The 26,962-nt window shown below is 46.3% G+C and overlaps 1 protein-coding gene and 1 long non-coding RNA gene across 4 annotated transcripts in view; both read left to right on the top strand.

The window, feature by feature from the left end:
• The window catches only part of LOC118375790 (PDZ domain-containing protein 2-like), a 232,384-nt gene that overhangs the window by 102,827 nt on the left and 102,595 nt on the right, over nt 1-26,962 (top strand). The window contains 2 exon segments of the mRNA XM_052479737.1: nt 13,880-14,012; nt 19,631-19,825. Coding sequence (XP_052335697.1) covers nt 13,880-14,012; nt 19,631-19,825 — 328 coding nt within the window.
• On the top strand, nt 21,469-22,427 carry LOC127911852 (uncharacterized). Of its 3 annotated transcripts, none has more exons than XR_008079656.1 (3): nt 21,469-21,534; nt 21,582-21,769; nt 21,816-22,427. It is a non-coding gene; the product is annotated as an uncharacterized LOC127911852 (long non-coding RNA). The 3 variants fall into 3 exon arrangements; XR_008079654.1 differs by having other exon boundaries at nt 21,480-21,769; nt 21,816-21,862; nt 21,910-22,427; XR_008079655.1 differs by having other exon boundaries at nt 21,480-21,769; nt 21,816-21,909; nt 21,957-22,427.

Genomic DNA, 26,962 nt, shown 5'->3' with positions numbered 1-26,962 from the left:
TCAACCAGCCACATGGTGTCTGAGTCCTCTCAACCAGCCACATGGTGTCTGAGTCCTCTCAACCAGCCACATGGTGTCTGAGTCCTCTCAACGAGTCACATGGTGTCTGAGTCCTCTCAACCAGTCACATGGTGTCTGAGTCCTCTCAACCAGTCACATGGCGTCTGAGTCCTCTCAACCAGCCACATGGCGTCTGAGTCCTGTCAACCAGCAACATGGTGTCTGAGTCCTCTCAACCAGTCACATGGTGTCTGAGTCCTCTCAACCAGTCACATGGTGTCTGAGTCCTCTCAACCAGCCACATGGTGTCTGAGTCCTCTCAACGAGTCACATGGTGTCTGAGTCCTCTCAACCAGTCACATGGTGTCTGAGTCCTCTCAACCAGTCACATGGTGTCTGAGTCCTCTCAACCAGCAACATGGTGTCTGAGTCCTCTCAACCAGTCACATGGTGTCTGAGTCCTCTCAACCAGTCACATGGTGTCTGAGTCCTCTCAACCAGTCACATGGTGTCTGAGTCCTCTCAACCAGTCACATGGTGTCTGAGTCCTCTCAACCAGTCACATGGTGTCTGAGTCCTCTCAACCAGTCACATGGTGTCTGAGTCCTCTCAACCAGCCACATGGTGTCTGAGTCCTCTCAACCAGCCACATGGTGTCTGAGTCCTCTCAACAAGCCACATGGTGTCTGAGTCCTCTCAACCAGTCACATGGTGTCTGAGTCCTCTCAACCTTTCACATGGTGTCTGAGTCCTCTCAACCAGTCACATGGCTTGGTGTCTGAGTCCTCTCAACCAGTCACATGGTGTCTGAGTCCTCTCAACCAGTCACATGGTGTCTGAGTCCTCTCAACCAGTCACATGGTGTCTGAGTCCTCTCAACCAGTCACATTGTGTCTGAGTCCTCTCAACCAGTCACATGGTGTCTGAGTCCTCTCAACCAGTCACATGGTGTCTGAGTCCTCTCAACCAGCCACATGGTGTCTGAGTCCTCTCAACCAGCCACATGGTGTCTGAGTCCTCTCAACAAGCCACATGGTGTCTGAGTCCTCTCAACCAGTCACATGGTGTCTGAGTCCTCTCAACCTTTCACATGGTGTCTGAGTCCTCTCAACCAGTCACATGGCTTGGTGTCTGAGTCCTCTCAACCAGTCACATGGTGTCTGAGTCCTCTCAACCAGTCACATGGTGTCTGAGTCCTCTCAACCAGTCACATGGCTTGGTGTCTGAGTCCTCTCAACCAGTCACATGGTGTCTGAGTCCTCTCAACCAGTCACATGGTGTCTGAGTCTTCTCAACCAGCCACACGGTGTCTGAGTCCTCTCAACCAGTCCTCTCAACCAGTCACATGGTGTCTGAGTCCTCTCAACCAGTCCTCTCAACCAGTCACATGGCTTGGTGTCTGAGTCCTCTCAACCAGTCACATGGTGTCTGAGTCCTCTCAACCAGTCACATGGTGTCTGAGTCCTCTCAACCAGCCACATGGTGTCTGAGTCCTCTCAACCAGTCACTTGGTGTCTGAGTCCTCTCAACCAGTCACTTGGTGTCTGAGTCCTCTCAACCAGTCACATGGTGTCTGAGTCCTCTCAACCAGTCACATGGTGTCTGAGTCCTCTCAACCAGTCACATGGTGTCTGAGTCCTCTCAACCAGTCACATGGTGTCTGAGTCCTCTCAACCAGTCACATGGTGTCTGAGTCCTCTCAACCAGTCACATGGTGTCTGAGTCCTCTCAACCAGTCACATGGTGTCTGAGTCCTCTCAACCAGTCACATGGTGTCTGAGTCCTCTCAACCAGTCACATGGTGTCTGAGTCCTCTCAACCAGTCACATGGTGTCTGAGTCCTCTCAACCAGTCACATGGTGTCTGAGTCCTCTCAACCAGTCACATGGCTTGGTGTCTGAGTCCTCTCAACCAGTCACATGGCTTGGTGTCTGAGTCCTCTCAACCAGTCACATGGTGTCTGAGTCCTCTCAACCAGTCACATGGTGTCTGAGTCCTCTCAACCAGTCACTTGGTGTCTGAGTCCTCTCAACCAGTCACATGGTGTCTGAGTCCTCTCAACCAGTCACATGGTGTCTGAGTCCTCTCAACCAGTCACATGGTGTCTGAGTCCTCTCAACCAGTCACATGGTGTCTGAGTCCTCTCAACCAGTCACATGGTGTCTGAGTCTTCTCAACCAGCCACATGGTGTCTGAGTCCTCTCAACCAGTCCTCTCAACCAGTCACATGGTGTCTGAGTCCTCTCAACCAGTCCTCTCAACCAGTCACATGGTGTCTGAGTCCTCTCAACCAGTCACATGGTGTCTGAGTCCTCTCAACCAGTCACATGGCTTGGTGTCTGAGTCCTCTCAACCAGTCACATGGCTTGGTGTCTGAGTCCTCTCAACCAGTCACATGGCTTGGTGTCTGAGTCCTCTCAACCAGTCACATGGTGTCTGAGTTCTCTCAACCAGTCCTCTCAACCAGTCACATGGTGTCTGAGTCCTCTCATCCAGCTTAATGTATCTTTAAATGACACACTCCTGTCTGAGCCTTGGCCAATAGGAAATCATGAAAAAGGTCTTGTGACCACGTCCACTTTAGGCACACTGCTTCTAATACTCTCATGTCTGAATGTGAAAAGGGGAGAATGGCTGTGTTTTAGTGGTCAGCTATGAACTACAATACGGCCAGGCTCATGTCTGAATGTGAAAAGGGCAGAATGGCTGTGTTTTAGTGGTCAGCTATGAACTACAATACGGCCAGGAAGTGTTAGCTATGAACTACAATACGGCCAGGAAGTGTTAGCTATGAACTACAATACGGCCAGGAAGTGTTTAAAGAGGTTGTTTATCAGTAAATTGGGGCGTTGAGTCCCTTCAAAATTTGAAAAGCGTGTTATATTAGATGAAGCGCCCTTTAACATAGACTACATGGATAATTGTCAGGATAGCTAGGAGTGGTGGGGGTGGAGTCAAGCGTAGAGAGCAATGCCTCCCCCTGTCACAGACAGCTAGGAGTGGTGGGGGTGGAGTCAAGCGTAGAAAGCAATGCCTCCCCCTGTCACAGACAGCTAGGAGTGGTGGGGGTGGAGTCAAGCGTAGAAAGCAATGCCTCCCCCTGTCACAGACAGCTAGGAGTGGTGGGGGTGGAGTCAAGCGTAGAAAGCAATGCCTCCCCCTGTCACAGACAGCTAGGAGTGGTGGGGGTGGAGTCAAGCGTAGAGAGCAATGCCTCCCCCTGTCACAGACAGCTAGGAGTGGTGGGGGTGGAGTCAAGCGTAGAAAGCAATGCCTCCCCCTGTCACAGACAGCTAGGAGTGTTGGGGGTGGAGTCAAAGAGCAAAGTTCCAAATGAGAATGTTTATTCCAAAATGTGGGTCAAGCCAGAAAACCCCAGGCACAAAGGACCACAGAAACAGGAACGAAAACAAACCGTATAGCAACAAAACACGAACCTCCACTGACAGAACAATAAACAAGCCCGCACAAAAGCAGGCGGGCCCTGAAGGCTTAAATAGCCCTGAATTAACGACAAACAAGAAACCGGTGAAACCAATCTAGACAAAACCAACAGAAAAGGAATCGGTGGCAGCTAGTAGACCGCCGAGCGCCCGCCCGAACAGGAAGAGGAAGTCGTGACAATAATACAATAAATTCATTTTTAATAAATAATAATAAATAAATAAAGACTCACTAATGTGCCAAAATTCAGCATTTTTTGACATGTCCCTCTGTCAACCCTGAGTCACTTCTAGGAAGATTTCATCTCACTTTAACCCAAAAAATGTCTCCTGAGTTTCAACATCATTGTAAACTCTAGTTGCTGTGTTGCCTTGACGAAGTCATTTCCTGCGATCATTATGTACTTCCTGTGATTAGTGATTCATCTACCTCTGTACCTCATTCTAAAGGTCAACCATGTCACGTGAACTGAACTCTTCTTTTAATATAGTTAATATTTTCTTTCAAAAATAGACATTGAATATCTAATAGTCAAATCCTAGTGTAAAAGCAGGTGAGCTGGTTCTACTGTTTTGGGTCGTGTTCTGGTGGTTTTGTAGCGGATCAACCCTGTTTCCAATAGAACATATTATATTTGTTTATTTTTATTTATTTTTTGCCACTCTCTGTTGCCCACAACAAGCTTCCATTCCCCCACAACAAGCTTCCATTCCCCCACAACAAGCTTCCATTCCCCCACAACAAGCTTCCATTCCCCCACAACAAGCTTCCATTCCCCACAACAAGCTTCCATTCCCCCACAACAAGCTTCCATTCCCCACAACAAGCTTCCATTCCCTCAACAAGCTTCCATTCCCCACAACAAGCTTCCATTCCCCTCAACAAGCTTCCATTCCCCACAACAAGCTTCCATTCCCCAACAATAAGCTTCCATTCCCCCTCAACAAGCTTCCATTCCCCCTCAACAAGCTTCCATTCCCCACAACAAGCTTCCATTCCCCTCAACAAGCTTCCATTCCCCACAACAAGCTTCCATTCCCCTCAACAAGCTTCCATTCCCCCACAACAAGCTTCCATTCCCCCCACAACAAGCTTCCACTCCCCACAACAAGCTTCCACTCCCCCACAACAAGCTTCCATTCCCCTCAACAAGCTTCCATTCCCCTCAACAAGCTTCCATTCCCCACAACAAGCTTCCATTCCCCACAACAAGCTTCCATTCCCCACAACAAGCTTCCATTCCCCCACAACAAGCTTCCATTCCCCACAACAAGCTTCCACTCCCCCTCAACAAGCTTCCATTCCCCACAACAAGCTTCCATTCCCTCAACAATAAGCTTCCATTCCCCTCAACAAGCTTCCATTCCCCTCAACAAGCATCCATTCCCCTCAACAAGCTTCCATTCCCCCACAACAAGCTTCCATTCCCCCACAACAAGCTTCCATTCCCCCACAACAAGCTTCCATTCCCCCTCAACAAGCTTCCATTCCCCCTCAACAAGCTTCCATTCCCCCACAACAAGCTTCCATTCCCCCACAACAAGCTTCCATTCCCCCTCAACAAGCTTCCATTCCCCCTCAACAAGCTTCCATTCCCCCTCAACAAGCTTCCATTCCCCCACAACAAGCTTCCATTCCCCCACAACAAGCTTCCATTCCCCCACAACAAGCTTCCATTCCCCCACAACAAGCTTCCATTCCCCCACAACAAGCTTCCATTCCCCCACAACAAGCTTCCATTCCCCCTCAACAAGCTTCCATTCCCCCTCAACAAGCTTCCATTCCCCCACAACAAGCTTCCATTCCCGGTCAACAAGCTTCCATTCCCCTCAACCCTCCATTCCCCCTCAACCTTCCATTCCCCCACAACAACTCCATTCCCCCACAACAAGCTGTTCCATTCCCCAATGGTCAAGCTTCCATTCCCCACAACAACCCTGTTCCGGTCCCCTGTTTACGGTCAACCCTGTTTTCCATTACCCCTCTGTTACAACCCTGTCCATTCCCCCACAACAAGCTTCCAACCCCACAACAAGCTTCCATTCATGAGGGGATTTATGGCTAATTGATGGTGAAATCGTCAACCCTGTTTACGGTCAACCCTGTTTACGGTCAACCCTGTTACAGTCAACCCTGTTACGGTCAACCCTGTTACGGCCAACCCTGTTTACGGTCAACCCTGTTTAGGTCAACCCTGTTTAGGTCAACCTGTTACGGTCAACCCTGTTTACGGTCAACCCTGTTACGGTCAACCATGTTACACTCAACCCTGTTACCGCAACCCTGTTACAGTCAACCCTGTTTACGGTCAACCCTGTTTACCGCCAACCCTGTTACGGTCAACCATGTTTAGGTCAACCCTGTTACCGCCAACCCTGTTACGGTCAACCCTGTTACGGTCAACCCTGTTTACGGTCAACCCTGTTACGGTCAACCCTGTTACCGTCAACCCTGTTACCGCAACCCTGTTACAGTCAACCCTGTTTACGGTCAACCCTGTTTACGGTCAACCCTGTTTACGGTCAACCCTGTTACCGTCAACCCTGTTACAGTCAACCCTGATTAGGTCAACCCTGTTACCGCCAACCCTGTTACGGTCAACCCTGTTTACGGTCAACCCTGAATAGGTCAACCCTGTTACAGTCAACCCTGATTAGGTCAACCCTGTTGTTACCCTGTTTACAGTCAACCCTGTTACGGTCAACCCTGTTTACGGTCAACCCTGTTACCGTCAACCCTGTTACGGTCAACCCTGAATAGGTCAACCCTGTTACCGCCAACCCTGTTACGGTCAACCCTGTTTACCGTCAACCCTGTTTAGGTCAACCCTGTTACGGTCAACCCTGTTGTTTACGGTCAACCCTGTTACCGTCAATATAATAATATAATAATATAATAATAATAATATAATAATAATAATAATATAATAATAATATAATAATAATCATACCCTGTTTACGGTCAACGCTGTTACCGCAACCGTGTGACCCTGTTACAGTCATGTTTAGGGTCAACCTGTTACAGTCAACCCTGTTTGGTCCCTGTTTACAGTCAACCGTGTTACGGTCAACCCTGTTACAGTCAAGCCCTGTTTACGGTCAACCCTGTCAAGTTACAGAAGGACCACGCAACCCTGTTACGGTCAACCCTGTTACCGCCAACCCTGTTACGGTCAACCCTGTTACCGCCAACCCTGTTACGGTCAACCCTGTTACGGTCAACCCTGTTTACGGTCAACCCTGTTACCGCAACCCTGTTACGGTCAACCCTGTTACAGTCAACCCTGTTACGGTCAACCCTGTTACGGTCAACCCTGTTTAGGTCAACCCTGTTACGGTCAACCCTGTTACGGTCAACCCTGTTTACGGTCAACCCTGTTACCGCAACCCTGTTACAGTCAACCCTGTTTAGGTCAACCCTGTTACGGTCAACCCTGTTACGGTCAACCCTGTTACGGTCAACCCTGTTACGGTCAACCCTGTTACGGTCAACCCTGTTACGGTCAACCCTGTTACCGCCAACCCTGTTACGGTCAACCCTGTTTACGGTCAACCCTGTTACGGCAACCCTGTTACGGTCAACCCTGTTACAGTCAACCCTGTTTAGGGTCAACCCTGTTACAGTCAACCCTGTTACAGTCAACCCTGTTACGGTCAACCCTGTTACAGTCAACCCTGTTTACGGTCAACCCTGTTACAGTCAACCCTGTTACGGTCAACCCTGTTACAGTCAACCCTGTTACGGTCAACCCTGTTACAGTCAACCCTGTTTACGGTCAACCCTGTTACGGTCAACCTTGTTTAGGGTCAACCCTGTTACAGTCAACCCTGTTACAGTCAACCCTGTTACGGTCAACCCTGTTACCGCCAACCCTGTTACGGTCAACCCTGTTACGGTCAACCCTGTTACGGTCAACCATGTTACACTCAACCCTGTTACGGTCAACCCTGTTACGGTCAATTCTGTTACACTCAACCCTGTTACGGTCAACCCTGTTATTATCAACCCTGTTACACTCAACCCTGTTACGGTCAACCTTGTTTAGGGTCAACCCTGTTACAGTCAACCCTGTTTACAGTCAACTCTGTTACAGTCAACCCTGTTACGGTCAACCATGTTACGGTCAACCCTGTTACCGCCAACCCTGTTACCGCCAACCCTGTTACGGTCAACCATGTTTACGGTCAACCATGTTTACGATCAACCCTGTTTACGGTCAACCCTGTTACCGTCAACCCTGTTACCGCCAACCATGTTACGGTCAACCATGTTTACGGTCAACCCTGTTTACGGTCAACCCTGTTTACGGTCAACCCTGTTTACGGTCAACCCTGTTACGGTCAACCCTGTTTTACGGTCAACCCTGTTTTACGGTCAACCCTGTTACCGCAACCCTGTTACGGTCAACCCTGTTACAGTCAACCCTGAATAGGTCAACCCTGTTACACTCAACCCTGTTACACTCAACCCTGTTACGGTCAACCCTGTTACGGTCAACCCTGTTACATTTTTTACACTAGTTAATTTAGTAAATATTTTCTAAACTCTATTTCTTGAACTGCTGGTTAATAAGGGCTTGTAAGTAACCGTTTCACAGTAAGGTCTACCTACACCTGTTGTGTTCGGGGCACAAGTGACAAATAAAATAGGATTTGATTTTGAGTAGGAGTGCTGATTTTAGGATTAGTTTTGCCTTTATTATAACAAAGGAGATCCCAGAGTTGTCACATTCGACCCCTGTTCCCATCAGGTAGGAGACTACAGAGTTGTCACATTTGACCCCTGTTCCCATCAGGTAGGAGACTACAGAGTTGTCACATTTGACCCCTGTTCCCATCAGGTAGGAGATCCCAGAGTTGTCACATTTGACCCCTGTTCCCATCAGGTAGGAGACTACAGAGTTGTCACATTTGACCCCTGTTCCCATCAGGTAGGAGACTACAGAGTTGTCACATTTGACCCCTGTTCCCATCAGGTAGGAGACTACAGAGTTGTCACATTTGACCCCTGTTCCCATCAGGTAGGAGACTACAGAGTTGTCACATTCGACCCCTGTTCCCATCAGCACAGATTTGGGTCTGCCCTGTAGTATAGACATGATATTACTAGTAATACTACTACTCTTTGGCATTCCTATATAAGAAAGGAGTCCACCCGGACCTACTCGGGGGCTTGCTTACTCTGGAGGGGGGTAAATGATTGCTGCAAATATTATATTTTCTGTGCGCTCATAACCCCATGTGTATTTGTGAGAATATGTGTTTGGGTGTGCGTGTGTGTGAGTGCATTTGTGCGTGTGTGTAAGTACTTGTGTGCGAGTGTGTGTGTGCTGTCTCTATCTGATCTTAATAACAGAGGCCAGCTCTTTCTTTGTTCTCCTCACCGTCCGCTCTGCTTAATATCTTTCCAGCTTTGTGAGGGACCCCCCCACACACATAGCCATACACACACACACATAGCCATACACAGACACACACATAGCCATACACACACACACATAGCCATACACAGACACACACATAGCCATACACACACACACACACACACACACACACACACACACACACACACACACACACACACACACACACACACACACACACACACACACACACACACACACACATAGACATAGCCACACACATAGCCATACACACACACACACACACACACACACACACACACACACACACACACACACATAGACATAGACATAGCCACACACACACATAGACATAGCCACACACACACACACACACACACACATAGACATAGCCACACACACACACACACACACACACATAGACATAGACATAGCCACACACACACATAGACATAGCCACACACACACACACACACACACACATAGACATAGACATAGCCACACACACACACACACACACACACACACATAGACATAGCCACACACACACATAGACATAGCCACACACACACATAGACATAGCCACACACACATAGACATAGCCACACACACACACACACACATAGACATAGACACACACACACACACACACACATAGACATAGACACACACACACACATAGACATAGACACACACACACATAGACACACACACACACACACACACACACACACACACACACACACACACACACACACACACACACACACACACACACACACACACACACACACACACACACACATAGACATAGCCACACACACACACACACATAGACATAGATATAGCCACACACAGCAGACATGACTCATATCTTCAGCATCCATAATGGCTGTGTTTCACAGGCTGCTCTGTCGTTCCATTTACAGGGAACAGGCTGGTCTGTCGTTCCATTTACAGGGAACAGGCTGTTCTGTCGTTCCATTTACAGGGAACAGGCTGGTCTGTCGTTCCATTTACAGGGAACAGGCTGTTCTGTCGTTCCATTTACAGGGAACAGGCTGGTCTGTCGTTCCATTTACAGGGAACAGGCTGTTCTGTCGTTCCATTTACAGGGAACAGGCTGTTCTGTCGTTCCATTTACAGGGAACAGGCTGTTCTGTCGTTCCATTTACAGGGAACAGGCTGTTCTGTCGTTCCATTTACAGGGAACAGGCTGTTCTGTCGTTCCATTTACAGGGAACAGGCTGGTCTGTCGTTCCATTTACAGGGAACAGGCTGGTCTGTCTGCTTCCGCTCGGAAAGTCTTACCTGAGCAACAAGTCTGCCATTAACAGGCTCCTGAACAGCTTCTATCCCCAAGCCATAAGTGCTAAATAGCTAACAGAATGGCTAACAGTCTGACTGCTAAATAGCTAACAGAATGGCTAACAGACTGAATGCTAAATAGATAACAGAATGGCTAACAGACTGACTGCTAAATAGCTCACAGAATGGCTAACAGACTGACTGCTAAATAGAGAACAGAATGGCTAACAGGCTGACTGCTAAATAGCTAACAGAATGGCTAACAGACTGACTGCTAAATAGCTAACAGAATGGCTAACGACTGATTGCTAAATAGCTAACAGAATGGCTAACAGACTGACTGCTAAATAGCTAACAGAATGACTAACAGTCTGACTGCTAAATAGCTAACAGAATGGCTAACAGACTGACTGCTAAATAGCTAACAGAATGGCTAACAGTCTGACTGCTAAATAGCTAACTGACAGACTGCTAAATAGCTAACAAAATGGCTAACAGACTGACTGCAATTGTCAGAGCCTTTTTATTTCTCTACCTGTTTTTTTGTGAAGGTTTCACTCCGATTAAAGATGTGAAATTACTTGTACGCTGTGCCTTGGCTCATTTATGACAGGGAGTTTGAAGACAGTGAACGTGACAGCAATGACCATTCTATTGTTTTTAATAATGTTGCACTGTTGCTACAAACTCACTCCTGTTGGTTCCAGACTTGGTGCATCGGTACCGCTTGCCATGCGGTAGCAGAGAGAATAGTCCATGACTTGGGTGGCTGGAGTCTTATACAATTTTTAGGACCTTCCTCTGACAATGTCTGGTATAGAGGTCCTGGATGGCAGGGAGCTTGGCCCCAGTGATGTGTTGGGCTGTACGCACTACACCTCTGTCGGATGCCGAGCAGTTGCCATACCAGGCGGTGATGCATCCAGTCAAGATGCTCTCAATGGTGCAGCTGTATAACTTTTTGAGGATCTGAGGGCGGATCCATCCACCTGATGGGAAGCAGGCATGTTTGTGTGGACCATGTTATTTCCTTAGTGATGTGGACACCGAGGAACTTCAAGCTCTCGACCCGCTCCACAACAGCCCTGTCGATCCTTTAGTCCACGATCAGCTCGTTTGTCTTGCTGACGTTGTGGGAGAGGTTGTTGTCCTGACTGCCAGGTCTCTGACCTCCTCCCTATCGGTTGTCTCCTCGCTGTCGGTGATCAGGCCTACCACCGTTGTGTCGTCAGCAAACATAATGATGGTGTTTGAGTCATGTGTGGCCACACAGTTGTGGGTGAACAGGGAGTAGAGCAGGGGGATAAGCATGCATCCCTGAGGGGCCCCCGTGTTGAGGGTCAGCGTGGCAGATGTGATATTTCCTGCCCTCACCACCTGGGGTTGGCCCGTCAGGAAGTCCACTATCCAATTGCAGAGGGAGGTGTTTAATCTCAGGGTCCTTAGTTTAGTGGGGAGTTTGGAGGGCACTATGGTGTTGAACGCTGAGCTGTAGTCAATGACCAGCATTCTCACGTAGGTGTTCCTTTTGTCCAGGTGGGAAAGGCTGTTTGGGAGTGCAATAGAGATTGCGTCTGTTGGGGTTGGTATGTGAATCTGTTGGGGTATGCAAATTGGAATGGGTCCAAGTGGTCTGGGATGATCATGTTGATGTGAGCCATGACCAGCCTTTCAAAGCATTTCATGGGTACAGGCGATAGTCATTTAGACAGATTATCTTGGCGTTCTTGGGCGCAGGGACTATAGTGGCCTTCTTGAAACGTTAGTTTTACAAACTGGGTTGAAAATGTCAGTGGAGACACTTGCTAGCGGGTCAGTACGCGGGTCAGTACGCGGGTCAGTACGCGGGTCAGTACGCATCCTGCGGCCTTGTGAAGGTTCACTTTTTATTTCACAACATGAGCACCCCGACAATTGACACACACAACTTCATCCACTGAAACAACACAATCCTCTGTCCCATTGCCCTCCGCACACTTCCCACATCTTGGAATTTCCCTCCTACACACTGCTGCTACATGACCATTAACCTACACCCTGCTGCAACATGACCATGAACCTACACCCTGCTGCAACATGACCATGAACCTACACCCTGATGCAACATGACCATGAACCTACACCCTGCTGCTACATGACCATGAACCTACACCCTGCTGCTACATAACCATGAACCTACACCCTGCTGCAACATGACCATGAACCTACACCCTGCTGCAACATGACCATGAATCTACACACTGCTGCAACATGACCATGAACCTACACCCTGCTGCAACATGACCATGAACCTACACCCTGCTGCAACATGACCATGAACCTACACCCTGCTGCAACATGACCATGAACCTACACCCTGCTGCTACATGACCATGAACCTACACCCTGCTGCTACATGACCATGAACCTACACCCTGCTGCAACATGACCATGAACCTACACCCTGCTGCAACATGACCATGAACCTACACCCTGCTGCAACATGACCATGAACCTACACCCTGCTGCAACATCACCATGAACCTACACCCTGCTGCAACATGACCATGAACCTACACCCTGCTGCAACATGACCATGAACCTACACCCTGCTGCAACATGACCATGAACCTACACCCTGCTGCAACATCACCATGAACCTACACCCTGCTGCAACATGACCATGAACCTACACCCTGCTGCAACATGACCATGAACCTACACCCTGCTGCAACATGACCATGAACCTACACCCTGCTGCTACATGACCATTAACCTACACCCTGCTGCAACATGACCATGAACCTACACCCTGCTGCAACAGGACCATGAACTTGGCACCTGAAACAGTACAGTGGATTCGGCTCAAAAGCGCAAACAGGATTTTAATTTATTTGATTTATTTCACCTTTATTTAACCAGGTAGGCCAGTTGAGAACTAGTTGTCATTTATAACTGCGACCTGGCCAAGATAAAGCAAAGCAGTGCGACAAAAACAACAGCAGAGTTACGCATAAACAAGCATACAGTCAATAACACAATAGAAAAATCTATGTACATTGTGTGCAAATGTAGAAGAGTAGGGAGGCAATCATGAGCTTCAGAGCTGGTTTAGTGGGATTTGAACTTGGTCCTGTATTGAGGCGTTGCCTGTTTGATGGTTCGTCTGAGGGAGTGAACGAGGCAGCCTTTAAGCTCAGTGCTGATGTTGCCTGTTATCCATGGCTTCTGGTTAGGATATGTACGTATCGTCACTGTGGGGATGAAGTCGTCAAGGCTTTTTTTTAATGAAGACAGCGACTGATGTGGTAAACTCCTCAATGTTATCGAATGAATCCACGAGCATCTAATCTGTGGTTGGTTGGTCCATGGCATAAAGTATTACATGTGTGCATATTTGTCCCCCATATCTGTGTGCATATAACATTTGATTTGGGGGATTTGTCATAAATCAGTGTTAAATATAATTTGTGGTTTCCATAAAGTATTACATGTGTGCATATTTGTCATAGCATATAACATTTGATTTGTCATAGCATATAACATTTGATTTGTCATAGCATATAACATTTGATTTGTCATAGCATATAACATTTGATTTGTCATAGCATATAACATTTGATTTGTCATAGCATATAACATTTGATTTGTCATAGCATATAACATTTGATTTGTCAAAGCATATTATTTGTCACATGCTGCGAATACAACAGGCGTAGACTTTAGCGTGAAATGCTATGTGAAATGTGTGTGTGTGTGTGTTAGGGACGGACGTCTGAAGGCTGGTGATGAGCTCCTGATGATCAACGGTCAGTCTCTGGTCGGCCTGTCTCATTCAGAGGCTGTAGACATCCTACGCTCTACCGCTGGACTGGTACAACTGGTCGTCACTAGCAGGGTGAGTACACGCACACACGCATGGACGGACACTCACACACGCACACACACGCACGCACGCACACGCACGCACACACACACACCACAGGAGGTTGGTGGCACTTTAATTGAGGAGGATGTGCTCGTGGTAATGGCTGTAACGGAGTATTTGTAATGGTATCAAATAAATCAAGCACGTGGTTTCCATGGTTTCCATTCCATTCCATTTACTCCGTTTCCAGATGTTATTATGAGCCGTCCTCCCCTCAGCAGCCTCCGCTGACACACACACACACACACACACACACACACACACACACACACACACACACACACACACACACACACACACACACACACACGCACGTACACTCAACACAACAGCCCTTTTTTTGTGTGTCCAAAACAAATGTATTTCTCGAGCTCTTTCTTGTGTTTCTGAAGGGAGGGGAAAAAAAATGCCCTTCTTCATATTTCAAATAATTTACAACTTCTGTTTTTAGACGTTGACTCAACATAGAAGAACAAAGTGAAGGAGGAAATAAATAAAATAAATAAATAACATGAGAAATAAATATTGACCTGTAGCTTAGAGCATTGTAACGCCCTGGAAGTGTATGCACACATGACTGTAAGTCGCAGACTAAATGGCATATATTATTATTATTATTAACAGAACAGAACCTGATATGTATATACATACAGCTGCAGAGAAGGGAAAAGGAGAGATTATCAACTGGACAAAAGCAGAAATGTGAAGAATCCGACACTAATCACTGAGCAAACTCATTGGCGTGTTAGGACTTGGTACACTAATTCCCTGGCTGGACACTTAAGCATTTAACCTGGTACAATATGTTTCAATGTTGTACGATACATGTACCTTGTTTCAACATAATAATAAATATATATCTGCAAGCAGCAATGTCAATGTTGATTAATAACTTTAAATGTTTACAGTTTAAGAAGCGTAGGCACTGGACAGCCAATCTTTCCATTGGGCAAATATATATCTGCAAGCAGCAATGTCGGGGGTTCAAGCTGTGAACTAAAAAAATCTTAACTGATCATGCAGTATTTTGGACTATTTCTAATGATGTTGACTACTTGAATACGTCTTCTTCTCCAGAAGAACCAGATTTGGTACATAGCATCTATGGGACGCACGTCGTGAAATGTTCTTGGGCTTTTGCTCAAACAATATGGCCACTATGAGCCAACAAGTTTTGCGTTCATGTTTTTTCTTTCTTCCTGTCCAACAGCGTGACTATGGGTCCAAACTGAATTATACTTTTATACAGGTTCCCTCTGCACGTGTGCCAAATTTCATCACTCTTGAGGCAAACATATCAAGAGATATAAACATGTGCCTGTTTATAGCAGCCCTTGTGTGGCCCATGTGAATGTGCTTGTATATGTTGAGTCTTCACAGTGTTTTGTTACAATACGAATGTATCCGTGACTGATCAATATGCGTTTATATATGCCAGACCACGCCCACATTGATGCTTATTGGTCAGTGTTCTTTTTAGGTAAATAGTCTCGAAAGTATTGCGTTGATCTGTAGATGCCACATGTGAAGTTTCATGCAGATCTGGTCATTCCGTTGCCAAAGGACTAGCGTTTTAAGTGTTTGTTTTAAAACTCCATTCTAAATAGAGGAAAAGACATCATGCCAGAGTTTATGGGTCCGACACGGAAATTTGACCTCTAGGTCAAACACGGTGAGGGGTGTGACTTTTCAACATGTTTTCCATTTTCAATCGCTTGTTAGAGCGCCACCATCTGTTCAATTTGCATGGCATAGCCCTGAACAAGGCAGTTAACCCGCTGTTCCTAGGCCGTCATTGTAAATAAGAATTTGTTCTTAACTGACTTGCCGAGTTAAACAAAGGTCAAATTTTAGGCCTTTACCATTATGCTAGGTTGTAAACTCCTAAGCCAAACCATTTCACCGGGGAAATTTAGGGAAGAGTAATAACAACCAACTACAACAAATACAAAAGGGGTTTCAGCAGTCAATAATATATTTATTTTATATAGGGCTTTTCATTCCAATCAATAATCTCAAAGTCACTTTGGAAAAAAAACACAAACATTTTGAATGAAATCTGGCAGGTCATTGTTGATGGTTTTCCACTGCTTCAGATTGTCTTGAAGCAGTTCAGAAAGGCATTAAGTAGCAGCAGCTTGAGCTGAGGGAGCATCGATGATACAGAGAGAAAAGAGTTGAGGGAGCATCCATGATACAGAGAGAAAAGAGTTGAGGGAGCATCGATGATACAGACAGGTAGAGAGAAAAGAGCTGAGGGAGCATCCATGATACAGACAGGCAGAGAGAAAAGAGTTGAGGGAGCATCGATGATACAGAGAGAAAAGAGTTGAGGGAGCATCGATGATACAGACAGGTAGAGAAAAGAGCTGAGGGAGCATCGATGATACAGACAGGCAGAGAGAAAAGAGTTGAGAGAGCATCGATGATACAGATAGGCAGGGCTACAAGAGTTGAGGGAGCATCGATGATACAGACAGGCAGAGAGAAAAGAGTTGAGGGAGCATCGATGATACAGACAGGCAGGGAGAAAAGAGTTGAGGGAGCATCGATGATACAGACAGGTAGAGAGAAAAGAGCTGAGGGAGCATCCATGATACAGAGAGAAAAGAGTTGAGGGAGCATCGATGATACAGACAGGCAGAGAGAAAAGAGTTGAGGGAGCATCGATGATACAGAGAGAAAAGAGTTGAGGGAGCATCGATGATACAGACAGGTAGAGAGAAAAGAGCTGAGGGAGCATCGATGATACAGAGAGAAAAGAGTTGAGGGAGCATCGATGATACAGACAGACAGAGAGAAAAGAGTTGAGGGAGCATCGATGATACAGACAGGCAGAGAGAAAACAGTTGAGGGAGCATCGATGATACAGACAGGCAGAGAGAAAACAGTTGAGGGAGCATCGATGATACAGACAGACAGAGAGAAAAGAGGTGAGGGAGCATCGATGATACAGACAGGCAGAGAGAAAAGAGTTGAGGGAGCATCGATGATACAGACAGGCAGGGAGAAAAGAGTTGAGGGAGCATCGATGATACAGACAGGCAGAGAGAAAAGAGTTGAGGGAGCATCGATGATACAGAGAGAAAAGAGTTGAGGGAGCATCGATGATACAGACAGGCAGAGAGAAAAGAGTTGAGGGAGCATCGATGATACAGAGAGAAAAGAGTTGAGGGAGCATCGATGATACAGAGAGAAAAGAGTTGAGGGAGCATCGATGATACAGACAGGCAGAGAGAAAACAGTTGAGGGAGCATCGATGATACAGAGGCAGAGAGAAAACAGTTGAGGGAGCATCGATGATACAGACAGACAGAGAGAAAAGAGGTGAGGGAGCATCGATGATAGGCAGAGAGAAAAGAGTTGAGGGAGCATCGATGATACAGACAGGCAGAGAGAAAAGAGGTGAGGGAGCATCGATGATACAGACAGGCAGAGAGAAAAGAGTTGAGGGAGCATCGATGATACAGACAGGCAGAGAGAAAAGAGGTGAGGGAGCATCGATGATACAGACAGGCAGAGAGAAAAGAGTTGAGGGAGCATCGATGATACAGACAGGCAGAGAGAAAAGAGGTGAGGGAGCATCGATGATACAGACAGGCAGAGAGAAAAGAGTTGAGGGAGCATCGATGATACAGACAGGCAGAGAGAAAAGAGGTGAGGGAGCATCGATGATACAGACAGGCAGAGAGAAAAGAGTTGGGGGAGCATCGATGATACAGACAGGCAGAGAGAAAAGTAGTGTTTTAGTGTTGAAGGGTTGTAGTGTGTTAGTGTTGAAGGGTTGTAGTGTGTTGAAGGGTTGTAGTGTGTTAGTGTTGAAGGGTTGTAGTGTGTTAGTGTTGAAGGGTTGTAGTCTGTTAGTGGGAGGGTTGTAGTGTGTTAGTGTTGAAGGGTTGTAGTGTGTTAGTGTTGAAGGGCTGTAGTGTGTTAGTGTTGAAGGGCTGTAGTGTGTTAGTGTTGAAGGGTTGTAGTGTGTTAGTGTGGAAGGGTTGTAGTGTGTTAGTGTGGAAGGGTTGTAGTGTGTTAGTGTTGAAGGGTTGTAGTGTGTTAGTGTTGAAGGGTTGTAGTGTGTTAGTGTTGAAGGGTTGTAGTGTGTTAGTGTTGAAGGGTTGTAGTGTGTTAGTGTTGAAGGGTTGTAGTGTGTTAGTGTTGAAGGGTTGTAGTGTGTTAGTGTTGAAGGGTTGTAGTGTGTTAGTGTTGAAGGGTTGTAGTGTGTTGAAGGGTTGTAGTGTGTTAGTGTTGAAGGGTTGTAGTCTGTTAGTGTTGAAGGGTTGTAGTGTGTTAGTGTTGAAGGGCTGTAGTGTTGAAGGGTTGTAGTGTTGAAGGGTTGTAGTGTGTTAGTGTGGAAGGGTTGTAGTGTGTTAGTGTTGAAGGGTTGTAGTGTTGAAGGGTTGTAGTGTTGAAGGGTTGTAGTGTTGAAGGGTTGTAGTGTTGAAGGGTTGTAGTGTTGAAGGGTTGAAGGGTTGTAGTGTGTTAGTGGGAGGGTTGTAGTGTGTTAGTGTTGAAGGGTTGTAGTCTGTTAGTGTTGAAGGGTTGTAGTGTGTTAGTGTTGAAGGGCTGTAGTGTGTTAGTGTTGAAGGGTTGTAGTGTGTTAGTGTTGAAGGGTTGTAGTGTGTTAGTGGGAGGGTTGTAGTGTGTTAGTGTTGAAGGGTTGTAGTCTGTTAGTGTTGAAGGGTTGTAGTGTGTTAGTGTTGAAGGGCTGTAGTGTTGAAGGGTTGTAGTGTTGAAGGGTTGTAGTGTGTTAGTGTGAAGGGTTGTAGTGTGTTAGTGTTGAAGGGTTGTAGTGTTGAAGGGTTGTAGTGTTGAAGGGTTGTAGTGTTGAAGGGTTGTAGTGTTGAAGGGTTGTAGTGTGTTAGTGTTGAAGGGTTGTAGTGTGTTAGTGTTGAAGGGTTGTAGTGTGTTGAAGGGTTGTAGTGTGTTAGTGTTGAAGGGCTCTAGTGTGTTGAAGGGTTGTAGTGTTGAAGGGTTGTAGTGTTGAAGGGTTGTAGTGTTGAAGGGTTGTAGTGTTGAAGGGTTGAAGCGTGTGGGAACATCTAAAACATTCAAGAGATCTTAATCGGCTTGAAGGGAAATGCAGGCTGGCTTTCAGAAACAACGTTAAAAATACACACAGAACACACACTACATGTCTCTTCCACTCTTCTGAACACACACACACACACACACACACACACACACACACACACACACACACACACACACACACACACACACACACACACACACACACACACACACACACACACACACACAGTCATCCATCCCTTCCACTCTTCTGAACACACACACACACAGTCATCCATCCCTTCCACTCTTCTGAACACACACACACACACAGTCATCCATCCCTTCCACTCTTCTGAACACACACACACACACAGTCATCCATCCCTTCCACTCTTCTGAACACACACACACACACACACACACACACACACACACACACACACACACACACACACACACACACACACACACACACACACACACACACACACACACACACACACACACACACACACACACACACAGTCATCCATCCCTTCCACACTCACTGTTCTCCCCTCTTCCTCTGGTTCATTCAGGAGGAGTCTGAAGTTGATTTCCACCGGTATCCGTCCACCAGCCTGCCGGACCTGGTCAGTACCTGCGCCTCGTCTTCTTCCTCCTCTGCTTCTCCCAGCGACAATCTGGAGAACATGGTACCTCATCACAGGCACGGAGTTTGGGAGGACCTCGCAGCCAGCAGCCTCAGCCTCTCTCGGTCTCGACCAACCACAGTACGTGTGTGTTTACAGTGTGTGTCTCTTGTGTTTAGGTGTGGAAGTCTGTCCGGTCTCTTTCTCTCTCGATGTGGGTGTGTTTTGAGACCATGAGCTATAACAACTGTGCTGGATCTCTACCTGCTTAGAGCTACAAACACTTTCCCTCTGATATCTGGAGAGGATGTCCTGTATCTGTCCTTCATCTTCTGCCTCGCTTCGTCAAATCCAGTCAAATGTTATTTGTCATATGCTTAGTAAACAACAGGTGTAGACTAACAGTGAAATGCTTGGTAAACAACAGGTGTAGACTAGCAGTGAAATGCTTGGTAAACAACAGGTGTAGACTAACAGGGAAATGCTTGGTAAACAACAGGTGTAGACTAACAGTGAAATGCTTAGTAAACAACAGGTGTAGACTAACAGTGAAATGCTTGGTAAACAGGTGTAGACTAACAGTGAAATGTTTGTAGTGTAGACTAACAGTGAAATGCTTGGTAAACAACAGGTGTAGACTAACAGTGAAATGTTTGGTAAACAACAGGTGTAGACTAACAGTGAAATGCTTGGTAAACAACAGGTGTAGACTAACAGTGAAATGTTTGGTAAACAACAGGTGTAGACTAACAGTGAAATGCTTGGTAAACAACAGGTGTAGACTAACAGTGAAATGTTTGGTAAACAACAGGTGTAGACTAACAGTGAAATGTAAACAACAGGTGTAGACTAACAGTGAAATGTTTGGTAAACAACAGGTGTAGACTAACAGTGAAATGTTTGGTAAACAACAGGTGTAGACTAACAGTGAAATGCTTGGTAAACAACAGGTGTAGACTAACAGTGAAATGTTTGGTAAACAACAGGTGTTAGACTAACAGTGGAATGCTTGGTAAACAACAGGTGTAGACTAACAGTGAAATGCTTGGTAAACAACAGGTGTAGACTAACAGTGAAATGCTTTGTAAACAACAGGTGTAGACTAACAGTGAAATGCTTGGTAAACAACAGGTGTAGACTAACAGTGAAATGTTTGGTAAACAACAGGTGTAGACTAACAGTGAAATGCTTGGTAAACAACAGGTGTAGACTAACAGTGAAATGTTTGGTAAACAACAGGTGTAGACTAACAGTGAAATGCTTGGTAAACAACAGGTGTAGACTAACAGTGAAATGCTTGGTAAACAACAGGTGTAGACTAACAGTGAAATGCTTGGTAAACAACAGGTGTAGACTAACAGTGAAATGCTTGGTAAACAACAGGTGTAGACTAACAGGGAGATGTTTACTTTACTGGGCCCTTCCCAACAACGCAGAAAGAAAGAAAATAGAGAAATAATTATAAAATCAAATTATAACATGAGGAATAAATACACAATGAGTAACGATAACTTGCCGAAAATACACGGGGTACCAGTACTGAGTCGACGTGCAGGGGTGCGAGGTAATTGAGGTACATAATGTATGTACAGTACACATAGGTAGGGGTACAGTGACTAGGCAACAGGATAGATAATAAACAGTAACAGCAGTATACTGTAGGTAGAGGTAAAGGATTGATAATAGACAGTAACAGCAGTATACTGTAGGTAGGGGTAAAGGATAGATAATAAACAGTAACAGCAGTATATTGTAGGTAGGGGTAAAGGATAGATAACAGACAGTAACAGCAGTATACTGTAGGTAGGGGTAAAGGATAGATAATAGACAGTAACAGCAGTATACTGTAGGTAGAGGTAAAGGATAGATAATAGACAGTAACAGCAGTATACTGTAGGTAGGGGTAAAGGATAGATAATAGACAGTAACAGCAGTATACTGTAGGTAGGGGTAAAGGATAGATAATAGACAGTAACAGCAGTATACTGTAGGTAGGGGTAAAGGATAGATAATAGACAGTAACAGCAGTATACTGTAGGTAGGGGTAAAGGATAGATAATAGACAGTAACAGCAGTATACTGTAGGTAGGGTAAAGGATAGATAATAGACAGTAACAGCAGTATACTGTAGGTAGGGGTAAAGGATAGATAATAGACAGTAACAACAGTATACTGTAGGTAGGGGTAAATGATAGATAATAGACAGTAACAGCAGTATACTGTAGGTAGGGGTAAAGGATAGATAATAGACAGTAACAACAGTATACTGTAGGTAGGGGTAAATGATAGATAATAGACAGTAACAGCAGTATACTGTAGGTAGGGGTAAAGGATAGATAATAGACAGTAACAGCAGTATACTGTAGGTAGGGGTAAAGGATAGATAATAGACAGTAACAGCAGTATACTGTAGGTAGGGGTAAAGGATAGATAATAGACAGTAACAGCAGTATACTGTAGGTAGGGGTAAAGGATAGATAATAGACAGTAACAGCAGTATACTGTAGGTAGGGGTAAAGGATAGACAATAGACAGTAACAGCAGTATACTGTAGGTAGGGGTAAAGGATAGATAATAGACAGTAACAGCAGTATACTGTAGGTAGGGGTAAAGGATAGATAATAGACAGTAACAGCAGTATACTGTAGGTAGGGGTAAAGGATAGATAATAGACAGTAACAGCAGTATACTGTAGGTAGGGGTAAAGGATAGATAATAGACAGTAACAGCAGTATACTGTAGGTAGGGGTCAAGGATAGATAATAGACATTAACAGTAGTATACTGTAGGTAGGATATATAATAGAAAGTAACAGCAGTATACTGTAGGTAGGATAGATAATAGACAGTAACAGCAGTATACTGTAGGTAGGATAGATAATAGACAGTAACAGCAGTATACTGTAGGTAGGATAGATAATAGACATACCCTTCAGATCAGATGAGGTCTGAACTGAACATCACCTTACCTTTAAGATCACAAAGTGGGCTTCTATGTAGTAATTATCACTTTATTAATGTGCAAATCACTTCGATTCATCCTGGCTCGCCTGGCTGGCTGGCATGGTTTCTGTTGAGCTTCCCTCCCTTGTCTTGCTGTTAGTTCTATTATGATAATTATTTTCCTCACTTCCTCCACCACATGGTATCTCCCATCCTCCACCACATGGTATCTCCCATCCTCCACCACATGGTATCTCCCCTTCCTCCACCACATGGTATCTCCCCTTCCTCCACCACATGGTATCTCCCCATCCTCCACCACATGGTATCTCCCATCCTCCACCACATGGTATCTCCCATCCTCCACCACATGGTATCTCCCCATCCTCCACTACATGGCATCTCCCCATCCTCCACCACATGGTATCTCCCATCCTCCACCACATGGTATCTCCCATCCTCCACCACATGGTATCTCCCCATCCTCCACCACATGGTATCTCCCCATCCTCCACTACATGGTATCTCCCCTTCCTCCACCACATGGTATCTCCCATCCTCCACCACATGTTATCTCCCCATCCTCCACCACATGTTATCTCCCCATCCTCCACCACATGGTATCTCCCCTTCCTCCACCACATGGTATCTCCCCATCCTCCACTACATGGTATCTCCCCATCCTCCACCACATGGTATCTCCCCTTCCTCCACCACATGGTATCTCCCCATCCTCCACCACATGGTATCTCCCCATCCTCCACCACATGGTATCTCCCCATCCTCCACTACATGGTATCTCCCTTCCTCCACCACATGGTATCTCCCATCCTCCACCACATGGTATCTCCCCTTCCTCCACCACATGGTATCTCCGATCCTCCACCACATGGTATCTCCCCTTCCTCCACTACATGGTATCTCCCATCCTCCACCACATGGTATCTCCCCTTCCTCCACCACATGGTATCTCCCCTTCCTCCACCACATGGTATCTCCCATCCTCCACCACATGGTATCTCCCCTTCCTCCACCACATGGTATCTCCCATCCTCCACCACATGGTATCTCCCCTTCCTCCACCACATGGTATCTCCCCTTCCTCCACCACATGGTATCTCCCCTTCCTCCACCACATGGTATCTCCCCTTCCTCCACCACATGGTATCTCCCCTTCCTCCACCACATGGTATCTCCCATCCTCCACCACATGGTATCTCCCCTCCTCCACCACATGGTATCTCCCATCCTCCACCACATGGTATCTCCCCTTCCTCCACCACATGGTATCTCCCCTTCCTCCACCACATGGTATCTCCCCTTCCTCCACCACATGGTATCTCCCCATCCTCCACCACATGGTATCTCCCCTTCCTCCACCACATGGTATCTCCCATCCTACACCACATGGTATCTCCCATCCTCCACTACATGGTATCTTCCATCCTACACCACATGTTATCTCCCCATCCTCCACCACATGGTATCTCCCATCCTCCACCACATGGTATCTCCCCTTCCTCCACCACATGGTATCTCCCATCCTCCACCACATGGTATCTCCCATCCTCCACCACATGGTATCTCCCCATCCTCCACCACATGGTATCTCCCCTTCCTCCACCACATGGTATCTCCCCATCCTCCACCACATGTTATCTCCCCATCCTCCACCACATGGTATCTCCCCTTCCTCCACCACATGGTATCTCCCCTTCCTCCACCACATGGTATCTCCCCTTCCTCCACCACATGGTATCTCCCCTTCCTCCACCACATGGTATCTCCCATCCTCCACCACATGGTATCTCCCATCCTCCACCACATGTTATCTCCCCATCCTCCACCACATGTTATCTCCCCTTCCTCCACCACATGGTATCTCCCATCCTCCACCACATGGTATCTCCCCATCCTCCACCACATGGTATCTCCCCATCCTCCACCACATGGTATCTCCCATCCTCCACCACATGGTATCTCCCATCCTCCACCACATGGTATCTCCCCACCCTCCACCACATGGTATATCCCCATCCTCCACCACATGGTATCTCCCATCCTCCACCACATGGTATCTCCCCTTCCTCCACCACATGTTATCTCCCCATCCTCCACCACATGGTATCTCCCCATCCTCCACCACATGGTATCTCCCATCCTCCACCACATGGTATCTCCCCATCCTCCACCACATGGTATCTCCCCATCCTCCACCACATGGTATCTCCCCATCCTCCACCACATGGTATATCCCCATCCTCCACCACATGGTATCTCCCATCCTCCACCACATGGTATCTCCCCTTCCTCCACCACATGGTATCTCCCCATCCTCCACTACATGGTATCTCCCCTTCCTCCACCACATGGTATCTCCCCATCCTCCACTACATGGCATACAGGTATAGGTCAGTACTACAGTAGTACACTAGTGGTTGAATATAATACAGGAATAAACATACAGTTGAATAATGCTGAACTCACAAATAGTAAAAGGGATTTACAACAGTTCATTAAATGAACACCCTGTGAATAACCTGGCAGTCTTTAATTTACGGTGCATTCGGAAAGTATTCAGACCCATGGACTTTTTTCACATTTTGTTACGGTACAGCCTTATTTTTTTAAATTGATTAAATCGTTTCTACACACAATACGCCATAATGAGAAAGCAAAAACAGGTTTTTAGAAATGTAGCTAATTTATTAAAAATACAAATCTGAAATATTACATTTACATAAGTATTCAGACCATTTACTCAGTGCTTTGTTGAAGCATCTTTGGCAGCGATTACAGCCTTGAGTCTTCATGGGTATGACGTTACTAGCTTGGAACACCTGTATTTGGGGAGTTTCTCCCATTCTTCTCTGCGGATCCTCTCAAGCTCTGTCAGGTTGGATGGGGAGCGTCGCTGCACAGCTATTTTCAGGTCTCTCCAGAGACTTGTTCTGAAGCCACTCCTGCATTGTCTTGGCTGTGTTCTTAGACTGGATGAACAGGACAACAACCCTAAGGTCCTGAGTGCTATGGAGCAGGTTTTCATCAAGGATCTCTCTGTACTTTTCTCCGTTAATCTTTCCCTCGATCCTGACTAATCTCCCGGTCCCTGCTGCTGAAAGACATCCCTACAGCATGATGCTGCCACCATGCTTCACTGAAGGGTCGGTGCCAGGTTTCTTCAAGATGTGACGCTTGTGGCATTCAAGAGTTCAATCTTGGTTTCATCAGACCAGAGAATCTTGTTTCTCATGGCCTGAGTCCTTTAGGTGCCTTTTGGCAAACTCCAAGTGTGCTGTCATGTGCCTTTTACTGAGGAGTGGCTTCCGTCTGGCCACTCTACCATAAAGACCTGATTGGTGGAGTACTGCATAGATGTTTGTCCTTCTGGAAGGTTCTCCCATCTCCGCAGAGGAACCCTGGAGCTCTGTCATAGTGACCATCGGGGTCCTGGTCACCTCCCTGACCAAGGCCCTTCTCCCCGATTGCTCAGTTTGGTCAGGTGGCCAGCTCTAGGAAGAGTCTTCATGGTTCAAAACTTCTTCCATTTAAGAATGATGGAGGCCATTGTGTTCTTGGGGACCTTCAATGCTGCATACATTTTTTGGAACCTTTTCCCAGATCTGTGCCTCAAAACAATTCTGTCTCAGAGCTCTACAGACAATTCCTTCGATCTCTCTGCAGCATTTACATTTACATTTAAGTCATTTAGCAGACGCTCTTATCCAGAGCGACTTACAAATTGGTGCATTCACCTTATGACATCCAGTGGAACAGCCACTTTACAATAGTGCATTTAAATCTTTTAGGGGGGGGGGTGAGAAGGATTACTTATCCTATCCTAGGTATTCCTTAAAGAGGTGGGGTTTCAGGTGTCTCCGGAGGGTGGTGATTGACTCCGCTGTCCTGGCGTCGTGAGGGAGTTTGTTCCACCAATCAGGCCTTCATGGTAGAGTGGCCAGACAGGAGCCACTCTTTAGTAAAATTCTCACACCAGTGTTCTACCTCCTCATGCCTTTTGCACACAATGTATATAGACTCTCTTTTTTTTTCTTTTTTTTTTTCTACTGTATTATTGACTTGTTAATTGTTTACTCCATGTGTAACTCTGTGTTGTCTGTTCACACTGCTATGCTTTATCTTGGCCAGGTCGCAGTTGTAAATGAGAACTTGTTCTCAACTAGCCTACCTGGTTAAATAAAGGTGAAATAAAAAAATAAAAAAAACAGCTATATGCTAGTCTCTCTTGAACTAGTCCAACAGCTATATGCTAGTCTCTCTTGAACTAGTCCAACAGCTATATGCTAGTCTCTCTTGAACTAGTCCAACAGCTATA

This window comes from Oncorhynchus keta, chromosome 25 (assembly GCF_023373465.1).
Source record: "Oncorhynchus keta strain PuntledgeMale-10-30-2019 chromosome 25, Oket_V2, whole genome shotgun sequence".
In the NCBI taxonomy this organism is placed as follows: Eukaryota; Metazoa; Chordata; class Actinopteri; order Salmoniformes; family Salmonidae; genus Oncorhynchus; species Oncorhynchus keta.
This window is presented reverse-complemented; position numbering and strand designations above follow the sequence as displayed.